We start from the raw sequence: 10,888 nt of genomic DNA, 5'->3' as shown, positions 1-10,888 counted from the left end.
GAAACCCTGCTGCTCTGCTCTGCCTCTGTCAGAGGAAGGGAGGACGGCAGACGCCTGTGGGCTTTGCAGTCACACCTCTGGGGCCACAGAGACGTCGGCCAAGGCTTCTCCAGGGAGCTGGAACCCGCCCAAGGCAAGGAGGTGGTGCAGAAGCAGCAGCAAGCACAGCTGGGAAACGCGGTGCAGTGAAGGGTCACACAGAAAGCGTTTTAACCCACCCAGAGAGAGGCACAAAGAGGGAGTTTTGTCAGTCTTAAGTTTGTGCTTCATTCGCAGATGACAGCAGAGGTACAACAGCAAGCATGGAACTCTGTTAGGGCTTCGGTGCCTTGAGCACAGCGGGTGCACAGAGCAGCGCCAGGCTCCTTGTGCCTACACGACACTGCTTGTTTTGCTCAGCGCTTTGCAGGGCACTACAGCCCTCACCAGTCCAGGTCCCCTTTGGGCACTGACGGCCGCGTGCTCCTCTCGCTGTAGAACTGTGCAAACCAGCGCCGGTGCTTCTGGATGCCAGCATCCTCGCTGACCAGCAGTGGCTTGGGCAGGTATTGCTTGTTGTTCCAGATGGTCACATCTCGCTCAAACTGCAGGGAGAAAGCAGAACCTGCAGCCTCGTGCATGCTGCCCACACAGCGGGATGTGCGGTTGTGTTCCTCCCAGTGGCTGTGGGAGTGCTCTGACTATTTAAAATGGAACAAATTAAGAAATCACAATTGTTCAGCTCATTGCAGCTCCCAAGCAAGAAATCACTTCCAGCTCAGAGTGCCTCTGCCACTGGAACAAAAGTGGATGTTGTAAAGGGAGGAGCTGCTCCACCTGAGGCTGTTGATTTGTGGGATGCCTCCAGCAATCAGGCACCATAGAATCATAGAATTGCTCATTTGGAAAAGACCTTAAAGATCATCAAGTCCAACCATGACCTAACCATACTGCCCTGACTCTAACAACCCTCCACTAAATCACGTCCCTGAGCACCACATCCAAACAGTTTTTAAACACATCCAGGGATGGTGACTCAGCCACCTCCCAGGGGAGCCTATTCCAGTGCTTGGAATCATCATACATTAAGCACCCCTGTCTGAAATTCCACTCAGACACACATGCAGTGAGATTTATGGAGTTTTGGTGTTTTGTTTTGTTTTGCTTTGCTTTGTTTTTTCAAAGAAGTCCCTGCAGAAATAAGTGCTGCTCATTTGCATTTGTAAGATATATTAAGCCAACATTTAAACAGTATGAGCTAGCACAGCTAGGTTTGGTTTGGGATAGGGTCTTGGCATTGTAAAACCATCTTTTGACATTGAGAAGGTCAAAATGGACATTAAAAACAAAAATCAACAGTGTGCATGGAGCAATAATGTAATGGGTCACCTACAGAGCTGGAGAGATGGGAGCAGTCTTCCAAGGATCTTCCAAGGCTCACCCAGACAAGTCCTGAACTGGGCCATAGTCTGGCCCCAGCTAGAACAAGGACCTCTAGAAGGGTTTTTCCTCCACTGCTGTGAGTCCCTTCTGTAAGGGACTTCTCTATCAGAAGGAGCAAGAGTTGCCAAACCTCATGATAGTTTAACAGTGGGAGTATTTCTTGGCACAGGTCCTCAAACATCATCCTGCGATGCTGGAGATCTGGATGCAGCCATTAGTCCTCCTAAAAACTAATTGCAATTTGGGAGAGGTCACCTAACCCTTGTGCCCCCCTTCCCCATCTGCAGGACAGGGACAGCATCTCCCTGCTACCCTCAGCAGACGAGGGAATCCTCGTTACTAAACCTTGAGCTTCCTTCTTTCAGCTCCTAGAGTTGAAAGATTGTGCTCAAGAGTGCTCAACTCCCAAATATGCGAGCCTACAGGGGCAGCTGCTCCACACAGCATCTCACATTGCAGGATGCCACATTCTCAGAGCCCCACCTGAATGCATTCTGCCCTCAGGATGAACTTGGGGATGATGGCTGGCACGTTCTTCTGGTAATAGATTTTGTGGACCACGTTCTGCAGGAGAGGCTCCAGGGGTGTCACCGTCTGCAGGATGATCCCATGGCCCAGGAACGCGTGTTTGAAGATGAGGAAGACCAGCCCTGGCCCTACCTGCAGAGAACAGAGCACCCTGAGGGATGGAGCCCAGTGGTCCCATCTGGAATCTCATCCTCTGCGCCAACAAAGCCGTCCATCGGCTCAGGGGGTGATGGCTGACCCACTCTCACAGGAAGGGGCCAAGCCCTGTTGTTCACAGCCTCCTGCCCTCCCCACTGCTCACACCGAGAGCTCCATGGGGCACAGGACGTACCTGCCGGGCTGACACTGACAAGTCCAGCAAGGGGAAGCGCTTCCCAAAGATGGTGGCTGTGTGCTGGAGCTGCATGCGGGAGCAGTGCCCGTGGGGCTCCGGCTCTGGCTGCCACTCAGCCTGAAGGAGAGGTAACAGCGAGATGGGGCTGAGAAGGGCAGAGCACGAGGAGAGGGAAGGGTCAGAGATACAGAAGAGATGTGACCCGAAGAGAGGGGACGTGGCAGGAATCAGGAAAAGAGGCAGAAAAGGGAAGTGGCCTGGGGGGCTTTGAACAATGCGTGGCCACAAGGGGAGCCAGGACGCTACCTTCCAGACGTGCTTCATGAAGTCCCACAGCCTGGACTTGGTGTATCTCAGGTCGGATCCGCTCAGAATGGCTGGGCCGTGCAGGAAGGCCAGGTGAGCTGTGTCAGCTGCGTTCTCAGGGATTTCCTGCATGGGGGACAATTTATGACAAGAGCTGAATTCTTAGGATCACAGCTCAACAAGTCCAACCATCAGCCCTCCTCCACCAGCACCTCCCACTGACTACATCCCCCAGCACCATATCCTGGAGCACCCCCAGGAATGGTGACCCCACCACTCCCTGGGCAGCCCATGCCAATGCACTGCCACTCTTTCTGACAAGAAATGTTTTCTAATGCCCATCCCAAACGTTTTGAGGTTTAACTGCTTTACTGCTTAAGTCCACCAGCGTCCCACCAACATGGCACACAGCCACACACTGACCCCAGCACAGCTCTGCTCATGCCATTCCCTCCTCCAGCCTGCACAGTTCCACCAAGAGATGACAGAAGCAGCATTTTGTTCCGCCTGGTACATTTGCCAGCCAATGAATGTGGTTATGAAGATTAACAGCAAAATAACCGCGCGTTTTCCCATCCTGTGATCAATGAGTTGGAGAGCCTGCTGACACTAAGCGCTGCAATTCTTGGAGAATCTTTTTTTAAATTACATCAGTTATAAGTCAAAGCAAATGAACAGATTTCCTTTAAGCACCCAGCACATCTGCTCCCTCTCAAGCAGCCTGTCGTTCACATTTGGGGAACATCTGCCACATTCTTGGCACATGGCACAGTGATGCATTTCCAGGGCCATGCTGTCTGTGTTGGCACTGGGTTTAATGGGAGGAGGTATCTGGGGATGGGTCAGCACTGAAGGAAGGGCCCCCAGCCCGGCCGTGCTCCCACCTGGATGTGTGCATCCACAAAGTGCTCCGTCTGCCCCCGGAACACCCAGTCCCCAGTGATGATCTCAGGCTGCTCAGGCACAGCCCAATTGGGGCCGGTCCCATCGCAGTGGTACCAAAGCAGCAGCATCCCATTCACCTCACAGCATGGCCAGCTCCGCACCTTGGCAAAATCTGGCACTGAGGAAAAGAAAAGGATTGGATAAAAGTGGTGTTTCCAGCATGTTCAATGTCACTTCATCCTGGGCTACAGCTCGGAGCTCATTTTTATGGTCAGCATTAGCTTGGCACAGGCTCTCCCTGCTGCCATTTGCCACCCCTCAGGCTGCTGGAGGAGAAAAGCAGCTCCTGAAGTTTGCTTTCTGTTTGCTTTAATGTCATTTCAGTGTGCATGAGTCCCTCCTGGAGGTGGCAGGCCCTGCAGCCTGCTCTCGCTGCTCAGAACCATGCACAGTGCACATGTGCCAATGAACCCCCTTCCAGTCCCACTGAGCTACAAGCAATGGCTTCAGTTATAGACGGGCAGGAAGCAAAGCCAGCTGTAATTCCTGAGCTCAAGTCATCCTGTTTTGGTACAGCAGTGCCATGGGTTGCATTTGGAACAGTCCTCCATTCTTTCCAACCTTCCCAGTGAAATTAATTTGGGTGTTTATATGTAACCAACTGTGAGAAAACTTTTCTTCTCAGTGGGCAGCTTTCATTTTCATTACTTTTTTTTTTTTTTTCCTAGCTGTGCTGTCAAACAAGCCCAGAGGACATACTGCCCTTATTACTTAGGTTTGCACATCCACTTGGGAGGCTGAAGGATGGGAGAAATTAGGTTTTGCTTTCCTAGAACCACAGAATGGTTTTGGTTGCAAGGGACCTCAAAAGATCATGTTCCAAACCAGGGACTGACAGAGGAGGCTGGACAAGACCATGGGTGCCACTTAGGGTTGCAAAAACCACCTTTTTGTGGGATCCATTGCATTGCAGGAGTTTCCCCACCCCATGCACACACTGGGTGCCACGTGCCCTGTGAGCCCAGGGCCAAAGGGGCCATGCACCAAAATCCCCCACCATGCCCTCCATGCACACAGATGGCTCTTTAATCTTTTTATATCGACCTGACCCATTTGGGAGCAGCGCAGCTGTGCGCAGTTCTGTTCCACCAGTAACCGTGGCTGTGAATAAAGCAGTCTCAGAGGAAACAATGCATTTTGGCAAGAGTTTGTCTATGGCTGGAATACTCGTTCTCATTTTGCAATGAAGCACATCTTTCTTCATTACGTGGAATCAAATTTTCATTCAAATGCAGCTCCTGAGTGAGTGCGTAAGCAAAAACGAATGCAGTATGAATCTGTATGGTGCAATCTATAAACTGTTTATCGCACCTCATATGGATAGAACAATTCCTCCACTTTGGGAAAAGAAATCTGTTCAGTAGAGTTTTGCTGTTAATTAATGTTATCATCACTATCTGAATCATCTCCAAATTGACCTTCTCAGCAAAATAATTAGGAAGAACAATCCAAAGGAGAGCTCAAGGTAAATTCTCTCCATGTTTTCAGCCATGTTTAGAATGGCTGATTTCTTTAAACCAATGCAAGCCCATCAAGTAATTCTTACACGTGAAATTTAAGGATTTCTCTCTGCATGATTGTCACAAACCGTATCAAAAGATGGTGTGAAAGCCTTAAAAAGAGAATAAAAGGTCACATAGAGATTATTTTATCTGTTATTCAAGCATTGAATTGGTATAAACCATCACTGTGGAGTGCAGAGTAATTTCTGAAACCCAGTGGGTGAAAGTCCAGAGTGTGATTTAGCGTATGACAGACCATCAGAATGCTGTGTCCCAAGGAAGTTGTGTGCTGCAGGAAAGGAGGGAGCAGCGTGGGGGTGAGCTCTGACAAAGACTGCTTTTCCTTTCCTAATTAGATTTTTAGGCACTGCATCGCTCCGGGTGCTCTCTGCAGAGCTGGGGGAGGTTCACCTTTTCCAGCATATGGGATGTGGGTGCATTTTCCATCTTCTCCTCGGAAACGCCATCCATGGAAGGGGCACTCGATGCAGCTGCCCACCACGCGCCCGCCGGCAGCCAGGTCAGCGCCCAGGTGTGGGCAGTACGAATCCACCACGTGCGCCTGGCCGTCCTGCGTGCGGAACGCAGCCAGCCGCTCTCCTGTGGGAACACGCGGTCATGAGAGCATCTGCAAAACTGGAGTGAGGGGTGGGGGATGGAGGGATGGCTCAGCCCCATCTGAGTGGGCAGCAGGAAGAATCGTGGAATCGCTAAGGCTGGAAAAGGCCACTAAGATGGTGAAGTCTAATCGCCGACCCACCCCCTCCATGCCCGCTGACCATGTCCACAGGTGCCACATCTCCGTGGTTCTCAAACACCTCCAGAGGCAGTGACTCCACCACTCCCTGGGCAGCCTGTGCCAATGCCCAACCGCTCTTTATGAGAATGTTTCCTAATACCCAACCTGAACCTCCCCTGGCACAACATGAGGCCATCATCTCGTCCAATCACTATTACCTGGGAGCAGACGCTGACCCCACCTCTCCACAACCTCCTTTCAGGAGCTTAGAGAGCACTGAGTTCTCCCCTGAGCTCCCCTTCCCCACACTGACCCATCCCAGCTCCTCAGCCGCTCCCCATCACACTTGTGCTGCAGACCCCTCCCAGCTCCATGCCCATCTCTGGACACGCTGCAGGGCCTCCATGCCTGCACTGCAGTGAGGGCCCAGCACTGAGCTCAGCACTGAGCTGCGGCCCCACCAGTGCCACACAGAGGGACGATCCCCTCCTGCTCCTGCTGGCTGCACTGCTGCTGACACCAGGCAGGATGCCGTGGGCCTTCTTGGCCACCTGGGCACACTGCTGGCTCGTGTTCAGCCGAGCGTCGACCAACACCCCCAGGTCCGTTACCTCAATACAGTCTTCCAACCTCTCTGCCCCAGTCCTGTAGCTCTGCACGGGGTTGTGACCAAAGCGCAGCAGCCGGCACCCGGTCTCGAAGCTCATCCCACGCCTCAGCCCGTCCAGACCTCACCACCAGGTGGCAGCCCGCACCCGGCTCCCGCGTCCCCCCGCTCCGTCCCTACACCGCACGGCCCCGCACCGCTCCCCAGCATCCCTCGCTCGCACCCCGGTTGTCTGGTGCTGCTCATCCAGCAGTCAGCGAGCTGAAGCCCAAGGAGCTCCGCGGTCCCTCTAGTGTGTGTGCGTGTCAACCCATCACCTTGTGAAAGCTTTGTTACAGGTGCTGTAACTTGGAGCTCGCACAGAAGTAATGAGACCAAACTGAAAAAACCCAACTGAAGTTCAAGATCCAAGTTCTGTCTGCGTTTACCCAGAAAGCTGTGTTGATGACAGGCACTGAGCTATTATCACAAAGCTACTTCTCTTCATCTCGTGGTCTGGTCAAAGAAAACTCCCAACCTTCAGAGCTAGGAAGGATTCTCTCTGCTGTCTGGCAGAACAATGTGGTTTCACTGCCTGGAGGTGCCTCCCTTCCCAGCACTGCTGTGCACTGGAAGGCAATGGTGGCTGTGCGGGCAGCAGCACAGGGAGGGGAGGTGCTCGGGGTGCGGGTCCTTCCCCTGCCCCGTCGCAGGCAGCCCTTTTCCTAGCACCAGCTCTCCTCTGCCTGACTGAGTCTCAGAGCAAATGGGGAAAGCAGGGAGAGGTTTCAGCCTGTGCAGCTGTGTTTTAGGAGGTGCACGGTCCCCAAGGCTGGCTCTTGAAAGGACCAAGTCAAATGATTTTATTTCCTCCTCTTGCTCAATTCTTTTGGAGCAAGGCCATGTTCCCAGGCTATGCTCAGAGACGCTATCCAAAGCAATTAAACATTCACAAACCTGGAAGCTATGGGCTGTTTAACTCCCTTAATTACTGTAGTCCTCTTGGCAGCAGTATCCTGCCATCATGCTGCAACGCGAAGTGATGTTACCTGTATATTTAGCTAGACCAGGTGGAATGGGTGCCAGAGGCAGGGATTTGGTTGGGCAATGCAAGGAGCCCCAGTGTAACCAGCAGGTTGGTAGGGATCACCAGGGTGTGTATATGAATTGAATAATTCCCATCATAAAACAAAGAAACAAAAAAAACCCAGCAAAACATGACAGGAGAAGATGGCTCTCCAAAACAGATCTGGGAAAGGAAAAAAACACACCTTCACCACTGAATCTGAGGGATTTCAATGCAGAAACTTCCCTTCTTATGAGGAAGGCACCTGGACAAGATCCCATGGCTCCCAAATCATCTTCAAGATATAAGGACCATGGACAACCCAGCACCCCTCTGGATGTGGCTGTGAGATCTGATCTGCCCTGGAAAAGCGGAGCTGTGGGCAGCAGTGCTGGGAAGGCAGCAAGGTGACCTGCAGTCCCAGGAAGAAGCCCAGGGGTGCCCTGCATGCTCACAGAGACACTGTGCCATAACGTCCCCAGTGCCCCAGCTGGGATACCTGATGCCTGTACAAAAACCTGAGTTGTGCCACTTCTCATACCCACATGCACATGTTGGCTGGGATGCCCCAGGAGAGGGGCGTGCAGAGATGTCCCAGTGTCACAGCAGAGACCTCATGCAGGGGTTTGGGGTGCCCCAGCAGGGACGCTCAGGGAGGGATATTTTGCACACTGATAAGGAGCCCTGGCAGAGACCTGGCATGGGTGCAGGATGCCCGGGCAGGATGCCCAGTGCCATAGTGAGGATGTCGCAGTACCCACACAGAGATACTCGGGCAGGGATAGCCCTGTGCCTGGGCAGGACTGTCCTAATTCCCCCAGTGGAGTTCCCATCTGAGATCTCCCATGTCCCGGTGAGGATGCCCAGGCAGTGGAACCAGTGTGATGGGGCTGCTCCAGGGGAGGTGCCCGGGGAAGGGTTGTCCCGGATAGCCGGCAGGGCTGCGGGTTGGGGCGCTGCCCATTCCCGGGCGGGGATGCCCATGAAACAACACCCCGGGGATCCGTCGGGGCCGCTCCGCACCCCCCCGGCACCCCGGATCTCTCTTCCCTCGAGGTCCGGCGGGGATCCCGCACTCACCGAGCAGAGCGAGGCTGCGGACGGCACCGCGGGGCAGCTGCGCGGAGTCGAGGACGCGGTACCAGCCGTTGGGGTAGGGCGGCGGCAGCGCTCCGGACCGACGGGAGCGGCGGGCTGAGATCCCACGGCTCGGACCGACAACCGGCAGGTAGCCCACACGGCCCGGGCCGCGCCGCAGCTCCAGCGGCCGCCAGCTGCCGGGCAGCAGGACGAGGAGGAGGAAGAGGAGGAGGACGAGGAAGAGCGGCGTCCCGTCCCCCAGCCCCGCGGCCAGCAGCTCCGTGCCGCACCACCCCATAGCGCGCACGGCCCCAGCACCGCCGCCTCCTCTTATAGAGCGGGCGGCCCCGGGCGGGGAGATGCTGGGCGGGCAGGGCTGTGTCCAGCTCACACCCCCCGAGCCCAACCGGCACCCCCGGGTCGAGCGAGGAGCCGGGAGATTGTGGAGATGCCCGAGCGAGGAGCAGTGAGCGCAAGCTGCGGCCACTTGGATGTAAGGAATAATGTGTCTCCAGGCTGTGGCCCCCACATCAGGTCCATGCGGTAATCAGATCATCGTATGCCACATCACCTCCTGAGCCACTGTCTCAGTCTTGGAAAGCGATGTTGGAAACACTGGCTGTGTGACAGCACCCTGAGGTGTTCAGGAGCAGAAAACAGAGATGCTCTCTGTGCAGAGAGGACAAATGGGTGCCAAGGAAAGGCGGGCAGCTTGAGTTTGTTGCGGAGTGGGGCAAGGAAGTAAAGTTAGATTTGGTCCTAAGAATTGCGCAGTTCAAGAGGTAACTGTCAAAAGTCCACTTGTTGCCCATAATATAGATAGACCCAGAGATTTGCAAGTATCACAATGACCCAAAGTACCCACTATGATACTGAATAACAGAAATGGGAGAAGCACACAGAACTGGAGCATCTGGTTGAAGGAAAATCAGCAAAATGGTGGATTCAGAAAGGCTGAATATCCTAACGAACTCATATTAGAGGCTCAGGCAAAGATAGATGAGCTATTGGAAACCTTTTCTACCACTGTAGCTCTGCAGGGGATTGAACACAACAGCTGGAAGTAAACAGGCAGTCCTAAAGAGAGGGACAGTGTGAGCCCTGCCTGGGTGAGGAAGAGGAAGAATGATGATTTCTGAGTGAAAAACCAAGCTGAAGGAGAGCTGATCAAAAAGAGATTCTCAAGAGCAGATTTCCAAGGGCAGAAAAGCACATAACAAATATACTGACTGCACTGAAACAGAGACTTTCTGGGTGGTTTGGGGAATGAGTCTTTATACTGTGCTGAGCAAATCCATCAGACACTGCAGCAAAGGGTTCTCCGACACAGGACTGAGTATAATTCAGTGAGGAAGAGTCAGCAGCATGTTTGTGAGGAGAATTTATGCCTCACCAGTAGAAATGGGAACTCAACAAACAGCTGAATAAGTTCATGCTTTGTTCACTTGGATTTTCAAGACACTTCCTCTAAGGCCAAACACAAAAAGCCCCTAAATAAGCCTGAAATAACAGCAGAGGAATCTTCTTTGCTTATGTAATTGGTGAGAAGATTGGAAGCCAGGAAAAGGAATAAACGCTCAGCTGGAAAATGAGGTGTGGTGTTTGTATCTGCCTGTTCACGAGGAAACTGGGAAAGGGGATAAACAGACATCTAAATCTCCTGATGAAAATGGCTCTAAATTATTCACTACAGTACAGTTGACCATGAAGTACAGCAGAAGAAGCCTTGCAAATCTCTCAGTGACTGACAGGCAAGCAGCAGTGCCTGCCAGTGAAATGCAATGCACACGGCCAAGGCCCACAGAGGGGGTTAGCTGTTAATTGGCACTTAGCAAGAGAGCTGAGCGTTGCTTGACGTGGTCTCTGTATCTGTTCACTGTTCCACACTGCTCAAAAAGACAAATGTGATGTTAGGAATAATGAGTATTAATGCTTTTGTAGACAGGATGATCTAAGCGTATAAGAGAGGCAAGGTCCATAGAGGACAATAATATTTTCTATTAGATGAGATGATAGAGATGGAAAAATAGTTGACAAGCTTCCAGGCATAATAGCCCTCCCTCCAGAACTGCTAGGAATGTAACTGGGAGCAGAGCAAAAAATATCTGCATATCTGGTGAACTGCAAGGTGTGTGTGATGATGGACACCTCATCTTGTGTTGGGTGAACCCAGAGGAAATACAGAGAAAGGAGGAATGTGAGCAGAAGCAGCCAAGGGAGGCATGGGGAGAAGCTATAGACCTGAAGTCTTGAAAATCAGAAGAACTGCAGGAGGAGGATAAAGCCTTGGAGAGCTGGGCCGTTGGCCACAAAGTCTCTCAATGACATTTTCCACCAGATAATCCTACCTGTGTGTTCATCTTTCCAAGAAGCCCATCCT

General features: G+C 52.7%; 1 protein-coding gene across 1 annotated transcript; it reads right to left on the bottom strand.

Moving 5' to 3' along the window:
- Nucleotides 1-258: 258 nt before the first annotated feature.
- Nucleotides 259-9,208, bottom strand: LOC116234422 (cholesterol 7-desaturase nvd-like). The gene is made up of 7 exons (XM_031602045.2): nt 8,509-9,208; nt 5,449-5,637; nt 3,475-3,653; nt 2,591-2,716; nt 2,282-2,401; nt 1,906-2,082; nt 259-584 (listed from the first exon to the last, which is right to left on the bottom strand). Exons 1-7 carry the CDS (start codon nt 8,804-8,806, stop codon nt 423-425), a joined length of 1,251 nt encoding a protein of 416 aa, XP_031457905.1. The 5' UTR covers nt 8,807-9,208; the 3' UTR covers nt 259-422.
- Nucleotides 9,209-10,888: the final 1,680 nt, after the last annotated feature.

This window comes from Phasianus colchicus, chromosome 19, assembly GCF_987193195.1.
Source record: "Phasianus colchicus chromosome 19, bPhaCol1.hap1.1, whole genome shotgun sequence".
In the NCBI taxonomy this organism is placed as follows: Eukaryota; Metazoa; Chordata; class Aves; order Galliformes; family Phasianidae; genus Phasianus; species Phasianus colchicus.
The sequence above is the reverse complement of the archived record's forward strand: the minus strand, read 5'-3'. Positions and strand labels throughout refer to the sequence as shown.

Excerpts from the sequence above, each read along its gene's own strand:
- LOC116234422 (XM_031602045.2), bottom strand. The coding sequence starts at position 8,806 with ATGGGGTGGTGCGGCACGGAGCTGCTGGCCGCGGGGCTGGGGGACGGG. Across the intron at positions 3,654-5,448 it reads CATCCCATATGCTGGAAAAG|TGCCAGATTTTGCCAAGGTG; the intron begins GTGAACCTCCCC and ends TCTTTTCCTCAG. Across the intron at positions 585-1,905 it reads TGAGGGCAGAATGCATTCAG|TTTGAGCGAGATGTGACCAT; the intron begins GTGGGGCTCTGA and ends TTCTCCCTGCAG.